At 46.6% G+C, this 22,107-nt stretch overlaps 1 protein-coding gene across 2 annotated transcripts in view; it reads right to left on the bottom strand.

Annotated features, from left to right (window-relative positions):
* C2CD3 (C2 domain containing 3 centriole elongation regulator) overlaps positions 1-22,107 on the bottom strand; it is a 132,161-nt gene that overhangs the window by 860 nt on the left and 109,194 nt on the right. For both annotated transcript variants that reach the window (XM_049780242.1, XM_049780243.1), the window contains exons 31-32: positions 17,716-18,562; positions 16,364-16,475 (exon numbers count right to left, since the gene is read on the bottom strand). In XM_049780242.1, the coding sequence (XP_049636199.1) occupies positions 16,364-16,475; positions 17,716-18,562 (959 nt within the window). The remainder of the gene's footprint in view (positions 1-16,363; positions 16,476-17,715; positions 18,563-22,107) is intronic.

The following is a 22,107-nucleotide window of genomic DNA, read 5'->3' as shown; positions in this document are numbered from 1 at the left end:
CCAGCACACTGAGGAGGTACCTATTATTTCTCTCATGTCATGGGGGAGGAAACTCCAGTGCAGCTGAGAGACTCGATGCCCAGAACTAAGAAGTGAAATCCCAGTGCAACTCGCCCTATTTGGGGGCAGGTGCTCGCCTTGCATGTTGCCAACCCAGGATCTATCCTAAGCATCCCATAACGTTCCTTCACACTGCCAGGAGTAAGTCTTGAGCACAGCTAGGTGAGATCCAAAAGCCACAGATTAAAAAAAATAAGAAACAAAAACTATCACCTGGCTGATCACTCTCCCCACATGGATGCTCCAGTCTTCAGGCATGAGAACCAGAACCAGCATGGTGGAAGTCAAGAGGCCATAAATGCTTCCCTGCCCCTGCTGCACTGTTGATGAAACCAGTTCAAGAGTTGCCTCTGGGATCAGTCACATTCAGTAAACTCATCTTTTCCTCCTTTAATTTATTTTCCTTTAGGCAGGGGTACTCCTAGTGGCGCTCAGAGGGACAGAGACTGGAATTCCCACTTGCAAATCATGTGCTTTCATTCTTTGAGCATCTCTTGGGCTCATCTTAATTTTTTTTCCCCTTTCCTATTTTGGTCTAGTTTTTGCAGTACTCAGAAACTATTTCTGGCTGTGCTCACAATTGACAGCTGGCAGTGTCTGTGGGACCAGATGTGGTACTGAGGATTCAAACCGAGGTCAGCAGGATTCAAGGCAGAAGGTGAAACCCTTGCATTATTTTAATGTTAATGTTCTACTGTGAGAGGGAGATAGCTGAACTAGACTCAGGTCTTACTTATGCTGGAAGGAAAGTGAGCTGTGCAAAGAATTCAAGCTCGGGTGTGAGAAGGTAGCAGAGGCAGCCACTGAAAGGGTCTTTGCTCATCTCAAATGGGAAACACACAAGAGTGCCACAGCCCACGTCAGCACCCAGTACTAAAGATCATGTGTGGAAGTGCTGAGCACCAAGAGCAAAGTAGCTCTCAAAGGGCATAGCTGTCCAGTTCCTAACTGGCTGAGGCTAAAAGAAAACCCATCTTTTGTTCCCTTTCAAAATGTAAATGGGAGCTGCACCCCTCATGCCTCAGACCAATCACCTCATCACTGCTCTTGCCCTTCCTCTCCTCTGGGTGCTCTTGGTAGGCAAGGACTTGGTGAACTACTTGAGACTCCGCCAAACTAAGTTCAAGAATAGAACTTGGGTCAGAAAGATAGCACAAAGGTAGGGCATTTGCCTTGCAAGCAGCCAACCCAGCGATGGACCAGGGATCGATTCCTGGCATCCCATATGGTACCTCCAGCCTCCCAGGAGTGACTTTTGATGTAACCCCTGAGTGCTGCTAGATGTGGGCCCCCCAAAAAAAAACCTTGGCAGCTGCCAGACCAAAAGGGTGGGCCCAGGAGATGGAGAATAGAGCCTTAAATGAGGGGATAGTTGTGGGGAGACTTTCTCTGAGTGCTGGCCTCAGTGCAGACCTTCCCTTATGCCCAGCCTTTGTGCATTGCTGTGCATTGCACAGCTTCCACCTACTGGCCTGGTGAAGGATCTTGGGAGTTACTAGTGGGGTCTAAATTTCATCTGTTTGCTCAAGTGAAAGGGGACTAGAGAGATGCCGGTTCTCCCAAGCCAGGTGGGAAAATAACTGCCTGGGCCTCATCTCAGATCCTAAAACCACCTGATGCTGTGTTCTCACCTAATAGAAGAGGCTCCAAAAGGTCTTGCCTGTGAGAACCTCAGTCCAGGAACTGATTGGCAAAACAACTTTATGATGGCAAAACATCTTGCCATTGAGAATCTAAGGTTTGGGGGTTTTCTTTCATTTTGGGATCATATACCCATAGGGCTTCAGGGGCTATGCCCTGCATAAATTTTGGGGGACCAAAACTGGTGCTCTGGCATATAAAGCAAGTGCTCCAGGCTTCTGAGTCAACATCCAAGCCGCTAACATCTATTTGGCCTGAAAATTATGGAAAACAAATAAAAACCCGAGAGGCATGCTCCTGTCCTCATGGGCTGCCAGTGAGGTGCTGACTGGCCCAATAACCAGAGATGAACCCCAGAGCGTGGGATGAGGATGACAGAGTAATTAATTGTTAATGGCTGGCCGAAAGGAGAGGCTTCATGAGGAGGAGGTGGGTTCTGAGATGCACAGGGCTTCAGAGCTGGGTGGACAGGAGGCCACTTGGGGGTAAATGGCCTAAGCACAGGCTGCATCGCCAGCTGACTGACGTGCATGCTGGAGCTAAGATCAGTGTGGCTGATTCAGCTCTGTCCCTGTACCCAGCCCTGGACCTGCGCCCTGGGGAAAGAGCCTTATCTGCGTGGCTCAGGCTCAGGGAACACAGGGTTGAGCTGTGGGTGCAGGGCAAGGCAGGGCGTGGAAGGACAAAGAACACATACTCAGCAGCATTTTTGTCTTGTTGAACTCAATGGGGTTTGAAAACATCTTGCCCAGAAAAGGCTTTTGCTTCACCCAAGTCATTATCCCCTCCCCAGGCTAGGAGGAACAGGGACACTCTTATCTAACTGTTCTTATGCTTCTCACACTAACTGTTCCTGCAGGAGCCCAGGGAAAACTGCAATCCAAGCAAATCATCTCTGTGGCTGGCACTGGCAGAAGGCTCAGCCTTCCTGGGAGGCAGGAGCTGGCTTGAGCGTGAGACCAGTGGTGTGAGGGAATGTAGCTCGATGTATGGGCAGAGGTGAGGTGAGAGGGGAGAAGGTTGAGACCCAGCTTGTGCACTGAGCCCAGGGAATTTCTGGGTGAGGTGTAGGGTGGTAGAGGTAGGTGTGAACTCCCTAGAGAGGGACTAATGCTGCAGAGGGACATCATATTCCTTGTCTTACTAGAATTCAGGACCTGGAGGAGGAGGAGGATCTCTCACATCTGGGCAGAAGGCAGAGAACTTGCTTCTCTGTGGTCTGGGGGTAAGGCCTGGCTGCAGGCCCAGGGTGCTCTGAAGCCCCACAAAATCCATTCTGCTCTCCCAACAAATTGTTTCTAATTAAAGAACAGCTCTTTTCTGAGTGCTTGATCACAAGGCCATGAGCATGAATAGACATCTCTGTCCAATTCTGCAAATGTGGCTCAGAGGGGCACTGACCATAGAGGGACAACTCTGCTGGGGAAGATCCAGCAGAAGATGGAGGAAAGAGGAGAATGTGGGGTTCTCAGATCAAGAAGTTCCCTCTTGTCTGGGGGGGGGGGGATTGGTTATAGTTGGGTTTTTCCACTTCTGAGTCAAGTGGTGTTGAGAAAGCTGTTTCTCTTTAGACCCTAGTTTCTTCGTTTGAGAATATCTCAGCAGAAGCACAGGGTGCCAGAGCAGACCTCGTAAGTCAAGAATTTGTCCCAACCTCGTGGGGGCAGGCCCTTTCCCCAAAATTCTCTCAGGAGAGCCCTCCTGCTTTTCTTTGGTCTGCAATGTGATATGGTTCAAGCCATTTTCGGCTCAGGCCCTGGAAGGATCCCATGATGAGGCTACATGTTCCCAGGAGGAGGGACAGGACTAAAGTTTGGTTCTGATCCAGAACAACTCTCAGGTGACAGCAGCGCTGAAGTGGGAACAGAAGGCCCAACTTTCCCAAAGAACTGAAAGGGTTGCCTGGTGTGTGCTGGCGTGGTGGGCTTGCCAAGGGACTGCTGCCATTTTCAGACATGAGGGAGGCTTCAGGAAAGCTGCCTGCCAAGCTCAACTTTCACCCACTTGGCTGGCTGCCCAGCTGGCCTGGCTCCTGGAGTCCTCATCCAAGGCTGGGACTAAGAATTCCTTGGTGCCAAAAAAAAAAAAAAAAAAAAGAATTCCTTGGTGCCAAGGAGAGCAGCAAACTCAGCAGCAGAGCCCAGAGCATGGAACAAGTGAGGACAAGACCTCGAGATGGTGACCCTACTTTCCCCCAATTCCTCCACTAGCTGCAGCAGAGCTGGACTCCATACTCCATGCTCATCTTCCATTCCCGCCTCAGAGCTTTGCTCATATGCTTCTCCCCAGTTCTTAGCACCCCAGGCATTCCAATGCACAGTAGCTTTTCCAATCCACAGGACCTGGTTTATTTCCTCACTGAGCAATGCAGGTTCCCCTTCAACAACGGAGAGTGCTCATTCAATCAAAACTTGTCACCTTTTTGTACCCCTTTCTGCTGGTGTCCGGGCTCAAAGTCCAGAGTCCTGGGCAGGAAGGGCTCAGAGAACTCTGGAAGAGCCACTGGGTCCTCCCAGATACTGACCTTGAAGTTGCTCAGGCAAACTTGCACTTTGTACCACCCATGGGACTGGGTGCTGGGCCATGCAGGGGGTGAAACCTGATAGCCAGTTCTGGTGGTCTCCCCTGTCTTCTGGACACTCTGGGTCATAGTCCCTCCAACACAGCTTTGTGACCTTGAGCAGAAAATCTTGACCTTTAGGTCTCTTCTTGTGGCTTTGGAGGGGGCTAGAAACTTGGTTTAAAGAAATGATGCAACAGGGGCCGGAGAGATAGCATGGAGGTAAGGCGTTTGCCTTTCATGCAGGAGGTCATCGGTTCGAATCCCAGCGCCCCATATGGTCCCCTGTGCCTGCCAGGAGCAATTTCTGAGCCTGGAGCCAGGAATAACCCCTGAGCACTGCCAGGTGTGACCCAAAAACCAAAAACCAAAAAAAAAAAAAAAATGATGCAACAAGTGGGTTGTCCAGCCCTAAGAGAGGGTCAGCTCAGTAGGCCATTAGGCTGTGAGGAGAGGCCCTGAGGCCCTGACAGTGCCCCCTTGGCTGTGACTCTGGTGACCGCAGAGAGCTGTACTGCTGCGTCTTTGATGTCTCTGGGCTTGGGGAAAGGAGCCAAGGGACAAAAGGTGCTTTGGGCTCCTGGAAGAAAAACCTCGATTTTAGAGCCTTAAGATTCTTAGACCATGGTTTCTGGGCTTGGGCTACTTCCTTTTTAGTGGGGCTCTGCTGTCCTGGCCTCTCACTCATGGTTCAAGTGAAACAGCCAACTGTGACTATCTGAGAACTCTTTAGACCTCTGAGGCTACCCTGGAAGGGAAGAAGGGGGCAAAATTCTTATTTTTCCCTACTGATGTTTCTTTTTTTCTTTTTCTTTTGGTTTTTGGGTCACACTGGGTAGTGCTCAGGGTTACTCCTGGCTCCACACTCAGAAATTGCTCCTGGCAGGCACGGGGGACCATATGGGACACCGGGATTCGAACCAATGACCTTTTACATGTCACACCGAACAGTGCTCAGAGTTACTCCTGGCTCCAAACTCAGAAATTGCTCCTGGCAGGCAAGGGGGACCATATGGAAAGCCGGGATTCGAACCAATGACCTTTTGCATGAAAGGCAAACACCTTACCTCCATGCTACCTCTCTGCCCCCACTCCCCCCCCAACCCCCCCCCCCCTCCTGGTGTTTCTAATCATGACCCCTCAAAATTTTCTTTCTGCCCCTTGAGTGTAAGAGAAAAGACACCTCAATAACAATGATAAAAGGGCCAAAGGGATAGCACAGTGGTAGGGCATTTGCCTTGCAAATGGCCGACCCAGGACATCCCATGTGGTCCCCCAAGCCTGCCAGGAGTGATTTCTGAGTGCAGAGACAGGAGTAACCTTCAAGCGCTGCCAGATGTGGCACACAAATAAACAAAAACAAAACAAAACAAAAAAACCATTAAAACTCCAGAAACCCAATAATAACATAAGCTCTTTAAGTTCTTCTGTGTTTTGTGCTAAGATGGTTTTAAGAACTTTACATCAGCCTAAACAAATTGAGGAATTGGTTAAAATAGTGCCAAGTTTACAGAAAAAGGAACAAAAGCACAGAGCAGCAAATGTTGGTTAACTGGCCCAGGAGGTAATGCTTAGACGGGGTGGAAACAGGCCATATGGACTGTAAAGCAGGGTTCATAAAACTGTATAAAACTCTTTGCAAAGACAAAAACTCAGCCACAAATCAAGTATGTGCAGTTTCCCTAGAGACCAAATACAGGACATGAGAGCCAGTGTTAAGCCAGGGTGAGAGACTGGGACTCTGGCTCCCCAGCTGGCCTGATGCTTCTAGATCCTGGTAATGTGTGAAACACTCTGGTCTGGCAAAGTGGAGTGGTGGGCGGTTCAAGGGCTTCCAATGGTACACGCAAGGCCTAACCTGGTCTCTGCTTGCCTGCCTCCTACACTTGTACAGAACAAAATCTGGCCTCCAGAGTGGGCATGGCATTAGGCACAGAGCAAGACAGGGCCCATCCCAAGGAGAGAGCTGACCTTGGCAAGCACAAGGTCCTGGCTCAACTGACAGGTGGCTTCCTGCTGTTTTTGTTTGGGTGCAGATCTCTTCTTTCACACTACTGTGTATACCTAACAGTTCCCAGAGTGTTTGAACCGAGTGACCCCTTTCTCCAGATCTGCATGAAGACTCTTCTTCACCTCTGCTGACTGCATTTACTCAACCCACCTACTTCTGCTGACTGCATTTGTGGTCCTCTTTCTGAACTTAAGTTTTTTCCTTTGATTTCCTGTGGGGAGGGAAGAGATAAATCTGCTTCACAAGTAGCTGAAGTGGAGGTGGAAAGTTTCCTGGGCTTGGGGCTTCACTTTGGGGCTACAGGACTGGGCATTCCCTTCGCATTGATGGTGGAGGCCCAGTTGGTGACGCAGCACTGACAAGTGCACTCCATTCTCAGGGAGAGGACGCTGGCTGGCTCTGAAGCAGCCAGCTACAGTACAGCAGTCTCAAGACAGGCAGGGAAGGGCCAAGTGGCCTCTCGTGTTGCTCCCCTGTGGCCTTTAAGGCTGGGCTGGAGAAGGATGAGTGGATAAAACCTGCACTGCAGTTAAGGTCAACGCTGCTCCTCTCCCCATCTCTTTCTCAGTTCTTGAACTGCTTTCTTTCCCCTGACTGAGAAAACAGTGTTTTTGAACAAGCTGCAGTCTCATAACTTCTGCCTCTCTTCAAGGGACAGGATGGGTTTTCTCTTTCTTCTCCAAAGGTCAATACAGCACAATGCCTGAGGTCACTGACCAAGGACTGTACTTTCTGTTCTCTCTTCTGTCTTGTGTCTTTCCCTTCTCCCTTCTCCACCACTGCTAGAAAAAGCAGTAGCTGTTCCCATATGAAAAAACAAAAAACAAAAATACCCAAACTCTGCCCTGGATCTCATATGCTACTCTAGGACAGCCCCTCTCCTCACCTTCATCCCATTCTCTGCATAGTTTACAAGCACTTATACAGAAGGAACTTGTGTTGCCATTTTGCCACCAACTATTCTTAACATTTTAATTATATTGGATTTTGTGATTTTATTGTACAGGCATATTAATGGCATCATAAATTGATGTAAATAATAATGTAAATAATAAATGCACAATTTAACCTAAGAAGTAAATGCTGTTAATATAACTGAGATACATTCACTCTTCCTCTTCTACCTCAGCAAGAAGTTCATGTTCAACTATGAAGATCAAAGTGAAACTAAAGAAAAAAATCTGACAAGTCAGAGAACAAGGGCCATAATTATATTTAAGACAACAAAATGACTGTGATGGCTGCTTTTGATCAGAGCTAAGGGATGAGTTTCTTGAGTGCAAAAATAAAGAATGAACATATAAAACTTGAGTCAGAACTCTATAGCAGTGGGAGATCTTTCAAATAGATATTCTAAGATGACCTTCCTTAAGCAGAGAACATTAGTTACCAGTACACTGTGTTACAAAGGTTTCTTGTTGATTCAGAAAGTGACCATGCCTTGCAGAGTTTTGCCCATGTGGTCAGTAGAGCTGGGAGTCTCCAGGGCCACACTAGACTTTTCAGTTCAGAACTTGGGAGTCAGGGGCCGGCGAGGTGGCGCTAGAGGTAAGGTGCCTGCCTTGCAAACACTAGCCAAGGATGGATCACGGTTCCATCCCCAGGCATCCCATATGGTCCCCCCGAGCCAGGGGCAATTTCTGAGTGCGTAGCCAGGAGTAACCCCTGAGCATCGAGTGTAGCCTGAAAAACAAAAAAAAAAAAAAAAAAAAAAAAAAAAAAACAAAACACAGAACTTGGGAGTCATCAAGGCCATACTTCGTGGTGCTCATGCGGCCATGCAATGCTGGGGATGAAAATCAGAGTATGTCCCATCAGTTAAGGGGGTAATATAAAAAAATATACAAGGTACTGACAGAACTTAACAAGAAGAAAAATCTAATTTTTTTTTGGGGGGGGGGGCACACCCGGCTATTATCAGGGGTTATTCCTGGCTGTCTGCTCAGAATTAGCTCCTGGCAGGCACGGGGGACCATATGGGACACGGGGAATAGAAACAACCACCTTTGGTCCTGGATTGGCTGCTTGCAAGGCAAACGCTGCTGTGCTATCTCTCCGGGCCCAAGAAAAAAAAATCTAACTTTATCAAAAATGGAAAGATGAAATGAACAGACAATTCCTCAAAGAAGAAATACAAATGGCAAAAAGGCACATGAAAAAATGCTCTACATCACTATTCATCAGGGAGATGCAAATCAAAACAACCATGAGGTACCATCTCACACCACAGAGACTGGCACACATCACAAAGAAACAAGAACAACAAGTGCTGGCTGGGATGTGGAGAGAAAAGAATTCTTATTCACTGCTGGTGGAAATGATGTCTTGTCCAGCCTTTATGGAAAACAATATGGAGATTTCTCAAAAAATTGGAAATTGAGCTCCCATATGATCTAGCTATACCACTCCTAGGAATATACCCTAGGAACACAAAAACAATACAAAAATGCCTTCCTCACACTTATATTTATTGCAGTGCTATTTACAATAGCCAGACTCTGGAAACAACCCAGATGCCCTTCAATAGATGAATGGCTAAAGAAACTGTGGTACATATACATAATGGACTATTATGCAGCTGTCAGGAGAGGTGAAGTCATGACATTTTTCTATACATGTATGTACATGGAATCTATTATGCTGAGTTTGAAACAAGTCAGAGGGAGATAGATAGACACAGATAGACATAGATAGTTTCACTTATCTATGAGTTTAAGAACAAAAGACATTATTGCAATAATGCCCAGAGACAATAGAGATGAGGGCTGGAAGAACTAACTCTCTTTTTGTTTGTTTTTTTGTTTTGTTTTTCAGCCACACCCTCAGGAGTTACTCCTGGCTAAGCGCTCAGAAATTGCCCCTGGCTTGGGGGGACCATATGGGACGCCGGGGGGGATCAAACTGTGGTCCTTCCTTGGCTAGCGCTTGCAAGGCAGACACCTTACCTCTAGCGCCACCTCACCGGCCCCAGAACTAACTCTCAATGTGAAGCTCACCATATAGAATGGTGAGTTTAGTTAAGAGAGATGACTACACTATCATGACAATGTTAATGAGTGAGAGTAGTAGAATGCCTGTCTCGAATACAGGCAGGGGATGAGGGAGGAGGGAGATGGGGGGCATTGGTGGTGGGAAGGTTGCACTGGTAAAGGGTGGTGTTCTTTTTATGACTGAAACCCAACTACAATCATGTATGTAATCATGGTGCTTAAATAAGTAAATAAAAAAAAAGAGGGTCAGGAGCAGTGATGCAAGCAGTAGGGCATTTGCCTTGCATGTGCTAATCTAGGATAGACCTGACCATGGTTTGATCCCCCGGCGTCCCATATGGTCCCCCCAAGCCAGGAGCAATTTCTGAGCGCATAGCCAGGAAAAATCCCTGAGTGTCATCGGTGTGGCCCAAAAAAGTGAAAAAGAGAAATAAATCAGGGTATGTGCAGGTTCAGCATGTGTACCTCAACTTGAGCTGTTTTCCCAGTGCTGTGTCATGAAATTTTAAAGGAAGGTCATCAGGCTGAAGTGAAATAGACTCAGATGGAAATCGAGATGTAAGGAAGGAGTCAAGGACTTCACAAAGAATAAGGATGTGAGTAAGTCTAAAAGACAAGAGAAGAACATATTAGGCATGTGTAAGGTCCTGGTTTCAACTCTGAGCGCCTGCATGGCTGCCACCCCACCAGCACCACTGGTGGTCCCAAAGCCCTGACCTCCAAGTCCCATTGGCACAAGGATCTGGGGGCAAGCAGGGTGGAACTCTGCCATCAGTGGTTCCTTTAAAAATCTCCAGACTGGGGGCCGGGAAGGTGGCTAGAGGTAAGGTGTCTGCCTTACAAGCGCTAGCGTAGGACGGACCGCGGTTCGATCCCCCGGCGTTCCATATGGTCTCCCCAAGCCAGGGGCGATTTCTGAGCTCATAGCCAGGAGTAACCCCTGAGCGTCAAACGGGTGTGGCCCAAAAACCAAAAAAAAAAAAAAAAAAACCTCCAGACTGATGGGGCCAGAGCGGTGGCGTAAGCCGTAAGGCATTTGCCTTGTGTGTGCTAGCCTAGAGGGACTGTGGCTCGATCCCCGGGCATCCCATATGGTCCCTCAAGCCAGGAGCAATTTCTGAAACATAGCCAGGCGTAACCCCTGAGCGTTACTGGGTGTGGCCAAAAAAGCAGAGGGAAAAACTAATCTCTAAACTGAGACTGCATTTAAGATCTCCAGAGACTCCAGGGTCAGAGCTATAGTACAGTGGGTAAGAAGCTAGCCTAGCATGCTCCTGGCCCAGGTTTGATCCCTGACAACCCCTATTGTTCCCTGAATGCAGAGCCAGGAGTAGCTTCTGAGTATGAGAGATGTGGCCCCAGAACCAGAAGAAGCATAAAGAAAAACAAAGGATCTTTAGACCTCAAGTTGAGCTGAGGTTACAGTGAATCAAGAAACCTAAAAGGAATCACAAGTAGGAACTATGGTTCTAATGCCCCAAGGTATCTTCAACACCATCAAAATATGGACTTCTTATAGTGTTTCCTGCTTACATTTTTTTTTTTCATGCTGGTGCTTGAAACACAGATTATTTGATTGTTAAGCTTTCTGGCACAGGCTGACAGTGAAGTGGGAGCTAAGACTCAGAAATTGTGGCTCTAACTATGTGGCCTGGGTGAGCTGTTCCTCCCAAATGGTTCCAGGTCATGGCACTTGTGGTGCCAACAAAAGCACAATGTGGAGAACTGGGACAACAGGTTACCCTACCTGAGATGCCTAATGAGGTCCTGAGAAGAGAGGATCTACCTGAAAACAGCATATGATGGCAATTTGCTTTACTCTAGAAAGTCAAAAGGCTGAGAAACAAATAAAGCTTGTCATCTTCTCAAAGCTAGATCTGACCTTTAATTCTGACTTGTCTTTCCCACATTTTGTATTTTATACTTAGTGGATCACTGACAGTTGTCCCACTGGGAGCTGGCAGATGACAAAGGCAGAAACAAAGCAAGAGCAGCAGTTTTGCTAGTCAGGTGAGAGATGACAGCTCAGACCAAATGGCGCACAGTTGGTCCTTCCTGTAGGTGCCATGGAGTGCTGACATTTCACCCACTTGGCAGAGGGGAAGAGAGAAAGGGAACTCACAGTCTATTTTTTCCCTCTTGGCTAATTTTTGTCATCATCTGATTAGGTAAGAATTGGATTAGCCTAATGTTACTTATAAGGAAACCAAGACTCAGAAAGGTCAAATAATGGGCTGGAGAGATAGCATGGATGTAGGGAGTTTGCCTGGCATGCAGAAGGATGGTGGTTCGAATCCCGGCATAACATATGGTCCCCCGAGCCTGCCAGGAGTGATTTCTGAGCATAGAGTCAGGAGTAAACCCCTGAGCGCTGCCAGGTGTGACCCAAAAACCAAAAACCAAAAAAAAAAAAAAAAAAAAAAAAAGGGAAAGTCAAATAATTTTCCCCAGATGTCTTAACTATTTAGCATTCATTGAGGTGACCACCTCCCTGGATGTCTGTTCCAAAGCTTGTGCTGGGGCCTGGACGCTGCTGAGCCCCTAACACAAATGATGAAGGCATGTGGAGGACCTGCAAGGGAGACTTTGAGAAAAAGAAAATGAACCAGGGACCACACAACAAAAGTAAATCTGCACAGCACAGAGTCCTTGCTGGGCAGCCACCTGTTCTAGGAGAGGATCTGTAAGCCAGATCCTCAAAATGGTGACATGTGGCATCTCAAGAGTGCAGGAGATATCAAATTTCCTCAAAAAGCTGCTGGGGGATAGGCGGGCAGAGCGATAGCACAGCAGTAGGGTGTTTGCCTTGCACACAGCCGATACAGGATGAATCACAGCTCGATCCCTGGCATTCCATATGGTCTCCTGAGCCAGGAGCAATTTCTGAGGTCATAGGATTTCAGGAGCATCACAGGGTGTGGCCCAAAAACCAAAAACAAAAAGGCTCCTGGGATGCTGGGGGAGGAGGAATAGAAAACTAATGAGAAGATCTAAAGGCCTCTCCAGGCTCTCAGGATGCTTCTAGAATGATGCCAACTGTCATCAACACAAAAAAAAGCATGAAAAATGTTGAGAGTCCTTGAAAAAATAAGATATAGTTAAAAGAAGGCCAATAAGGCCAGCAATAGCACAGTGGTAGGGTGTTTGCCTTGCATGCTGCTGATCCAGGACGGACTTGGTTTGATCTCTGGCATGCATGCCAATATAGTCCCCCGAGCCTGCCAATAGTGATATCTTTTTTTTTTTTTTTGGGTCATACCTGGTGGCGCTCAGAAATTGCCTCTGTCAGGCACGGGGAACCATATGGGATGCCAGGATTCAAACTACTGGCATTCTCTCTGGCCCCATGCTAGGAGTGATTTCTGAGGACAGAGCCTGGAGTAACCCTCGAGTGTCGCCATGTGTCACCCCCCTCCCCCCCAAAAAAAAGACCAATAGCATGGAAAAACACATGGAAAGTTAGTATCATGTTTTGCTAGAGGGATGATTGGAAGTGGAGTACAGGGTACAGGGAGTGGGGGCTACAGTCACTGACTGAACAGAGTCCCTGGGCAAGTGACTGAGCTTGTGGTTGTCTCAGCATCTATGTGAACTAGAAATAGTGCCTTGTAGGTTGGCAGAAAATGCTGGACTTCAGTTTTCTCTATTTTGTGTTTTTGGGTGACAAAGGCGGTGCTCAGGATTTATTCCTGGCTCTGTGCTCACAAGTGAGCCCTGGTGGTGCTCAAGGTACTAGAATTAGCACAGAGGACTGAATTGGGTTTGGCAGGGTACAAAGCAAGGCCTTAATCCACGTATACCATCTCTAGCTCCAAATTTCTCTCTCCCTTTTTTTTTGGGTCACACTTGGCAGTGTTCAGGGGTGACTCCTGACTGCTCTTAGAAGTCGCTCCTGACAGACTCGGAGGACCATATGGGATGCTGGGAATTGAACTGGAGTCTGTCCAGGGTTGGCTGTGTGCAAGGCAAACACCCTACTGCTGTGTTATTGCTCAGGCCCCCTAATTTCTTACCTTTTCTCACCTTTTAAATGAGGAAACAATACCTACCTCATTGGGTTGTTGAATTAAATGACATGTTAAGTACTGAGAATGATGTCTAGCACAGTAAGCATTAAGTAGTAAAGGTTAAGTATTACAATGAATAATGATGGCGTTAAACACTCTGCTCATAGGATGTATAAGTTCTGGGTCGGAAAGATAGCTTGGAGGCAAGGCATTTGCCTTGCATGCAGAAGGACTGTGGTTCGAATCCTGGCATCCCACATGGTTCCCTGAGCCTGCCAGGAGTGATTTCTGAGCGTAGAGCCAGGAGGAACCCCTGAGCACTGCTGGGTGTGACCCCCCCCCCCAAATAATGTATAAGTTCTGAAATTATCTTTTTTTTTTTTTTTTTTGTGGTTTTTGGGTCACACCCGGCAGTGCTCAGAGATTATTCCTGGCTCCAGGCTCAGAAATTGTTCCTGGCAGGCACGGGGGACCATATGGGACGCCGGGATTCGAACCGATGACCTCCTGCATGAAAGGCAAACGCCTTACCTCCATGCTATCTCTCCGGCCCCTGAAATTATCTTTTTGTTTTTGTTTTCGTTTGGCCACACCCAGCGGTGCTCAGGAGTTACTCCTGGCTATCTGCTCAGAAATAGCTCCTGGCAGGCACGGGGGATCATATGGGATGCCGGGGATTCGAACCTACCACCTTAGGTCCTGGGTCAGCTGCTTGCAAGGCAAATGCCACTGTGCTATCTCTCTGGCCCCAAGTTCTGAAATTATCTTAATTTTTTATTTTTCTGGGGATGCCTCTAAGCAGCACTGTGGGATGGAGGATAGGGGCCACTCCCTGCAATACTCAGGCCTAGCAATATGGCATGGCTTGGGTCCAAGTTCTGGGGGGCCACCAGGACTATCCCTGGCAATGTTGAGAGACCAAGAAGGGCCAGGATCACACCATTTGGGTCTCAACACAGGTGAATAATGTGCCCTTGAACCCTGAGCAATTATCCCAGCCCTAGACCTAGGTTTGAATGTTCACAGGCCTGGAATAATAGTACAGAGGGAAGAGCACTTGCCTACATGCAGCTCACCTGAGTTTGACCCCTCACTCTCCATATGGTTCCCTGAGCAGGTATCAGGAGTGATACCTGAGTGCAGAGCTCAGAGTAACCTCCTTGAGCATAGCTGGGTATAGTCTAATAGACTACATCTCCAAAAAATGCCTGAGGAGGCCAGGAGATGAGTTAAAGAATTTTAGTACATACATTGCATATAGAATCCCTGAGCTCCATCTCCAGAACTGCATGGTTCCCTGAGCACTCTGAGGAGCAACCTCCAAGAGTACCCTTAGGGCATTGCTGGGTGTCCACTCTCCTCCAAAATTTCCCTGTGGCAGGGGGCTTATTTTCTATGTCAGTCTGGGGCTAAACCAGCTCCTGGCACATGGCAATACTTAGATCCTCTGCACTTGGTTATTCTTTCAGTTCACCAAGGACCACTGGATGGTAAATCTAAAGAACTCACTCAAGAACTCTTTATGGTATGCTAGTATGGCTTGGGGGCCATGCAGTGCTGGGGATTAAAATCAGGGAAGCAACATTCCCAGTCCCCGTTAGTCAGATCTCACTCCTCTCAACAGACGTAGATGGATGTCACTTGCATTTACAATTTTTTCCCCAAGGTTCCCCGAAGATAGGGGTTTTGCTCTATTTATGACTGAATGCTCATCACCAAACACGTCTAATATAGGGTTAGGTATTCAATACATGTGTGTTGAACATTTAGAGTAGTTACTTTGGGCAGGAGAAATAGTACAGTGGGCAGCAGGCTTGCTTTGCATGATGCCAACCATAATTTGATCCCTGATACCACATGTATCAGAGCACTGTCAGGAATGATTTCTAAGCACAGAGCCAGGAGTAAGCACTGAGAAATTCTTTTTTGTATGTGGTTTTGGGGTCACACCCAGCAGTGCTCAGGGGTTACTCCTGGCTCTACGCTCAGAAATTGCTTCTGGCAGGCACAGGGGACCATATGGGATGCCGGAATTCGAAACAATGACCTTCTGCATGAAAGGCAAACGCCTTACCTCCAGGCTATCTCTCCAGCCCCAGCCCTGAGAAATTCTAAAACCCAGAAAAACAAACACACAAACAAACAAACAAAATTAAAACAAAACCAACAGTTCAGTTATCAGGGATGGAGCTGTGGATCAGGAGTGGAGAGCAGGCCTTGCATGATGAAGCCATGTTTAATCCCTGGCACCACCCCAGATCACCCTGGCACTGCATTAACAAAAGAAAAGTTGCTATTTTCTTGCCATCCACAATAAAGGTCAAGTGCTGTGTGAAAGTGGAAGAGAGACCTATATCGCACAAGGGTTCTAACCATCCAATCCCCCAATGGTGTGGAAAAGTTGTGGAGAGTAGACAGCAAAGAGGTGCCACTGTACAGTATCTTTAACCAGCCCTGCTCACCTGTCAGTCTTTTGATTTTTGGGTCATACCCGGCAGCGCTCAGGGGTTACTCCTGACTCCACGCTCAGAAATCGCTCCTGGCAGGCTCAAGAGACCATATGGAATGCCGGGATTCGAACCAATGACTTCCTGCATGAAAGGCAAATGCCTTATCTCCATGCTATCTCTCCGGTCCCACCTGTCAGTCTTTTGAGGCTGCATGTCCCATGGGCAGCTTTTGCCACTTAACCCACCTTTGCTTAGTGAGAGCTCCATCAGTGGCCAGCCTACTTTATTTTTTTGCTTCACACATGTCTCCCTATTTCGGCTGACTGAGCCACTCTGAGCACACTATCTCTTCCTTTCCTCACCTGAGTTCCTCAGTCACTCTTGCCCACTGTGCACACAGAATATGGATTTCAGTACAAGCTTAGAAAGTAATGTCTCTGCTGGCTCTCCAGGGAGATACAGGAGTAACCTTGTACTTGGCAAGAGATGACTCCAGAGGAGGGCTTGGCCAGCGACTCTCTCTCTCTCTCTCTTTTTTTTTTTTTTTTGGGCCACACCCGGTGGTGCTCAGGGGTTACTCCTGGCTGTCTGCTTAGAAATAGCTCCTGGCAGGTACGGGGGACCATTTGGCCCACGACTCTTACCTGATCTGTTGAGACTGGCGGGGGTAGAGCTGCCGACAGTGAGAGCATCCGCATGGATGCCTCCAACTGCTGGGGAGGCAAGAAAAAGTTGGGCACCACAATGGGCTCTGGGCTACAACGGTGGTTAAGGGACACAAACGGCCTAACCTCCGCTTTTACTTATTCCTGCTCATGAATTTATTTCTCAAGTAGTTCGTCTACCTGATAAATCATCATCCCTACTTTCTCTATGGGTCCTTCAAATCCTACCTCTTCTTGGAAACCTACTAATCTTTGCCCAGTGATTTTCTCCTTTGCCATGTTCTAGGACATGGTTTGCAACGTAGGATAATGCTTACATAATTCTCAATCTGTTTCTCCCAGTAGCCCCTAAACTTCTCAGGCAGAGATAGTAATTTCTTTCAGGGACCTCCCTACTTCCTAGAGCCCTCTGTGAAGCTGGGAAGCAGCTAGGATGACACTTGCTGAGTTCCGTTGGCCCAATTTGGACTGTGAGCAGTCAGAAGGTAGAAGTGGGTGTGGGGTTGTGTCTCAGCTCCAGCAGAAGAGGCCAGAAACTGAGAGGCCTTGCCTTCCTGGGTTTTCTCTGCTCACATCCAACCACAACAGATCTGTATAAGGACTGTCTGTGGGCATAGTGGGTCAGTTATTTAGAAATGAGTCCTTAAAAAAAAGGTGTAACTTGTACTTTTTGGTATACTCTCAAGGTGCCCAGTACAATACCATGGTTTAACATGCTGTACTATATGCTATTTATCTATATACTAATACTATATATTAATATACTTCATTTACCTATATACTTGGGGATGCATAAAATTTTTTCAAGTGGAGGGGCTGGAGAGATAGCACAGTGGCAGGGTGTTTGCCTTGCATGCAGCTGACCCAGGACAGATGATGGTACGGCTCCCCAAATCAGCCAGGAGTGATTTCTGAGCACAGAACCAAGAGTAACCCTTAAAGCCACCAGGTGTGACTCCAAATCCAATATATATATATATATATATATATATTTATTTATTTATTTTTTTCCAAATGGAAAAGGTTTGAGCAGCTCTGGGCTAAAGCACTGGAGGTCTGTCTCTTCTCTACTTCCTGCCTTTTTATGGGTTCTTAGTAACCTCATCAGAGGTGAGCTGACTACCTAAGAATTTAATCAGACCAATCAGGATAGGTCCAAAGCAACATGCTTCAGAGGGCTACAGTTAACAACAGAAAGCCCTGGCTCTTCAGTGCATCCCATGAGGAGAGCACTGCTTCTGTTCAGGTTCATCTTGGCTGGCCTAAGCACTAGCTTTCAAAGTGCCAAGAGATGACCTAGGGTGCTGTTTGCGGGAAACATCAAAGGATACAGGAGGTTGTGAAGTGTGGACACCTCGGCTCCCGATGTTGCTGACTTCTGCTTGATGTCAGAGTTGTTGATGGGTGAACCCTGGTGGTTTTTCCTTTCAGGCAGGGAGGCTAATAGGGGGAGTTTCTCAAAGCTATCAACAGAGTCACTTAGCTCACTGGAGGCAGTGGCATTCTCAACCTGGGCTTCTGGCATGGGCTCTTTGTCCTCTGCTGATCTTGGTGAATTCCAGTCCCTAAAGGTGCTGCTCCGTTGGGCTCCTGAAGATGTCAAACATGAGGTATGGTCTCCAACTCTGGCCTTAATCTCATATGGAGGAGGCCTGAGGCTAGCAGGATGGGATGTGGAGCTACTCCTGACTTTTTGCTCCTCGTTGGAGCAAGATTCTGGTGAAGGACAAGAAGGATCTTCCTGCTGAACCACATCAGGCTGAGAGCCAATGATTTCACTTGTGTCTGACACAAAACTAGACCAAGGGCTAGTTTTATCTGTCATGGTAGTTATTTCATTGAGTGCCTTGGGCTCAATGATGTCTTCTTCATAGTCCTCATCACTGTAGGCCAAGCCTGCCTCCATGTCACTGCTCTGCACCTTTGTCATGGGTAAGGTGTGCCCTGGGGACTCATGGCACACTCTTCTACCTGAAGTCTCTTCAAGAGTTGGGGGATGTGGGGAGTGTGCGCCTTTGTCTGGAGTTCTTGCCAATGGAAGGCCTTGATCTGGGTATGGCTCCTGCATGACCACTGTGCTCTCCTGAGCACCTGAGAGGGTGGTGACATCTCGGCTTCGATTCTTGGCTCGGTGAGAACTTGGAGATGCTTGAGAATTTCTGGTGATGGTCTGCAGATCTGAATAGCAACAGATATCACTCTTACTATAGGTAAAGTCATAGACCACATAATTTCCCAAAAGGCCTCTCTAGCTTCAGATAGATTCTTGCAATCAGATTTCAAACAAACCTTAAAGATCATTAACTCGCCATGAATCAGTAAAACTATAATCAAGGCAGTACAATTTCTAGCACTTTATTCTATTATCAGAAGACCAAAATCTAATCTATTTATAGTTGTGGTTACTTCTGTGGAAACGCTTTCAGAGACTATCTGCTCATGCTCAGGCATTCTTGGGAGCTGGGAGTCTTGGTGGGCATGTTCATGCTTCCAATTACTTCAGAAATCACCTAAATTAAAAACCAAAATGAGAATCCACTTATTTATCTATTTAGTGATTGACAGTTATTAGAACTACTGACTTTACTTGGAAAATATAAACAAGGGCATATCTATCACCCAAATAATAAAGCAGAGAAGGTTTATAGAGAAATGGTGGCAGCACGGTAAGAGCATGGAAAAAGCCAAAGCTTGGGAATCAGTCAGTTTTGGATTCCAATCTCTTTGATTAATTACCAATTTTGTGGCCATTGCTTTAAAGTGTGATTAGCACCCACTCTTTCACGGATATGAGAAAATGCACAAAACAAAAGAGAATAAGCTGTATGGCATATGTATATATAGGTACTTAATAAAAAAAAGCTACTAGTGACTTCAGATAATTTGGGGGATGACAATGGGAGGAAATAAGTTAATAAAAAAATCTAGTATTTCCAGACAGCATAAAAGGACCTAGGGAAGAAAAAAAGAGCATGTCTCTTTCTTGTTTGATTTTTACCCCCCTCCCCCTTTCTATTTTTTTCTTCCCTCCAAACAGAATCACATAACTTGAACCATCTTGTTCTGCCTCACAAATTGAGGGGGGAAAATGGAGGGTACCAAGACCAAACAGGTGTTATTAACATTGAGTAGATATAAAAAAAGATCATACTTAAACACCAAATCCAAAGCCAACGACAACAGAATCGAAACCCAATCTACAATAAGCTAGACAAAGAGGGAACCATGTCAAAGAAGGGGATATGGGATGCATGCTGGGAACAGGGGTGGAGGGAGGACAACACTGGTGGTGGGAATGCCTCTGATTCAATGTCACTATTACCTAAAATATTACTGTGAAAGATTTGTAATCCACTTTGGTCAAAATAAAAATTATTTAATTAAGAAAATAAAAGGCCTAGTAAATGAAGTATGCTTGCATGATTATTTGAGAGAATAGAGTTAGGAATTGGGAGGCAGTTGTTATTTTGGGGGGAGCAGGCAGGTAAGGAACATTTCTGTCATAGCACTGAACAGTTTAGTCTACAGAATGTTCTAGCTGAGTTAATACAGTGACAGTTTTCAAGGTTTTATTTTTTTGATTTTGGACCATAGCTGGTGGTGCTCAGGACTTACTCTTTTTTTTTGTTTTGTTTTTGGGTCACACCCGGCAGTGCTCAGGGGTTACTCCTGGCTCTACGCTCAGAAATAGCTCCTGGTTGGCTGGGGGGACCATATGGGATGCTGGGTTTTGAACCACCGTCCTTTTGCATACTAGGCAAACACCCTACCTCCATGCTATCTCTCTGGCTCTGGGGCTTACTCTTAGTTCTGTGCTCAAGGGTCACTTCTGGTGGGATCAGAGGACCATATGGGTTTCTGGGGATTGCAACAGGTTGGCCACATGCAAGAAAAATCCCTACATGTTGTACTAATGCTCTTTTTTTAATGCATTAAAAATTTTTTTTTTGTTTTTTGTTTTGTTTTGTTTTTGGGCCACCCCCGGCGGTGCTCAGGGGTTACTCCTGGCTGTCTGCTCAGAAATAGCTCCTGGCAGGCACGGGGGACCGTATGGGACACCGGGATTCAAATCAACCACCTTTGGTCCTGGATCGGCTGCTTGCAAGGCAAACACCGCTGTGCTATCTCTCTGGGCCCATTAAAATTTTTTTTTTTTTTTTTTTTTTGTGTTTGTTTTTGGGCCACACCCGGTGACGCTCAAGGGTTACTCCTGGCTATGCACTCAGAAGTCGCTCCTGGGTTGGGGGACCATATGGGACGCCGGGGGATCGAACCACGGTCCGTCCTAGGCTACTGCTGGCAAAGCAGACACCTTACCTCTAGTGCCACCACGCTGGCTAAATTTTTATTATTTTTTAGATTTTGTTTTTGTGTGTGTGGTTTTTGGGTCACACCTGGCAGTGCTCAGGGGTTTTTCCTGGCTCCGTGCTCAGAAATTGCTCCTGGCAGGCACGGGGGACCATATGGGACACCAGGATTTGAACCGATGACCTTCTGCATGAAAGGTAAACGCCTTACCTCCATGCTATCTCTCAGGCCCCTATTTTTTAGATTTTTGGGTCTCTCCTGGTGGTGCTCAGGGGTTACTCCTTGCTCTGCACTCAGAAATTGGTCCTGGCAGGCATAGGGAACCATATTGGATGCTGGGAATTGAACCGGGGTCCGTCTGGGGATGGATGCGTGATAGGCAAACACCCTACCAGTGTGCTATAGCTCCGGCCCCTCAAACATTGTTTTTTATTTTTATTTTTTGTGTCACCCAAGCCCAGGGCTCTCCCTGTACAAGCAAAGGATGCACTTCTGTTCTTTGAATTATATCCCTAACCCAATACTTTTCAAGTCTTGAGGATCAGAGAGATGGTACAAGGGTTAAATTGCTTGACCTATGGAATCAATCCCAAAAACACATATAGTCCACTGAGTAAAAGCCAGGAATGAGTTCTGACCATTGCTGATATATCCAAAACCATTCCAGAAAGCAAACTGAACAGACTCAGCAATTATCAAGTTTTTTTTTTTTTTTTTTTTTTTTTTGTGGGGACAGGGTTGGGTGGTTCAGTGCTAATGGATGTTGCTTGAAGGATCATATGGGATGCAGGGGATTATACCTGAAATTTATCAGTTATCTAGTCTTAAAGGGAGTGAGTTGATATATTAAAAAGGAATATATCTGTAAGCAGTAATAGGGACAAAAAAAAAAAAAAAAAAGGAACTCGTAGCTGATCCTCTTTTTTGGCTTAAACAATTTTTCTGCTTTTATTTGGTTTTAGGGCCACACCTGGTGATACTTGGGGTCTACTCTAAAGTTGGTGACAACTATTGGCTTTGTTTAGTGGACATGCAGTCTGGGATCTAACCTGGACTGCATACCAAAGCATGAGCTCTGGCCTAAAGAGAAAGCTCTCAGTAGCCTCAATCTTTCTACTTTTTACATATCAACCCATCCTTAAAGGCCTTTCTCTGCTGCATAATCTCCAGGAAACCTTTCCAAAAGTATCAACTGGATGAGTGACTATATAGCTTCTTTCTATAAGGAAATAATTAAAAACATGTAGTTAAAGAACTGTCTTTCTCCTATCCAGTTGCCAGCATCTCAACAGCCACTGTATGTCTGATTGTGATGTATTTCCTGCAAAGGTCCTGATATAGAAACAAGGTAAACATGACCTCCTCCTCACCCTACTCAGTAACAAGCTTCAATTGTATCTACTTGTCTACATATA

Source organism: Suncus etruscus, chromosome 9 (assembly GCF_024139225.1).
Source record: "Suncus etruscus isolate mSunEtr1 chromosome 9, mSunEtr1.pri.cur, whole genome shotgun sequence".
Classification (NCBI taxonomy): Eukaryota; Metazoa; Chordata; class Mammalia; order Eulipotyphla; family Soricidae; genus Suncus; species Suncus etruscus.
This window is presented reverse-complemented; position numbering and strand designations above follow the sequence as displayed.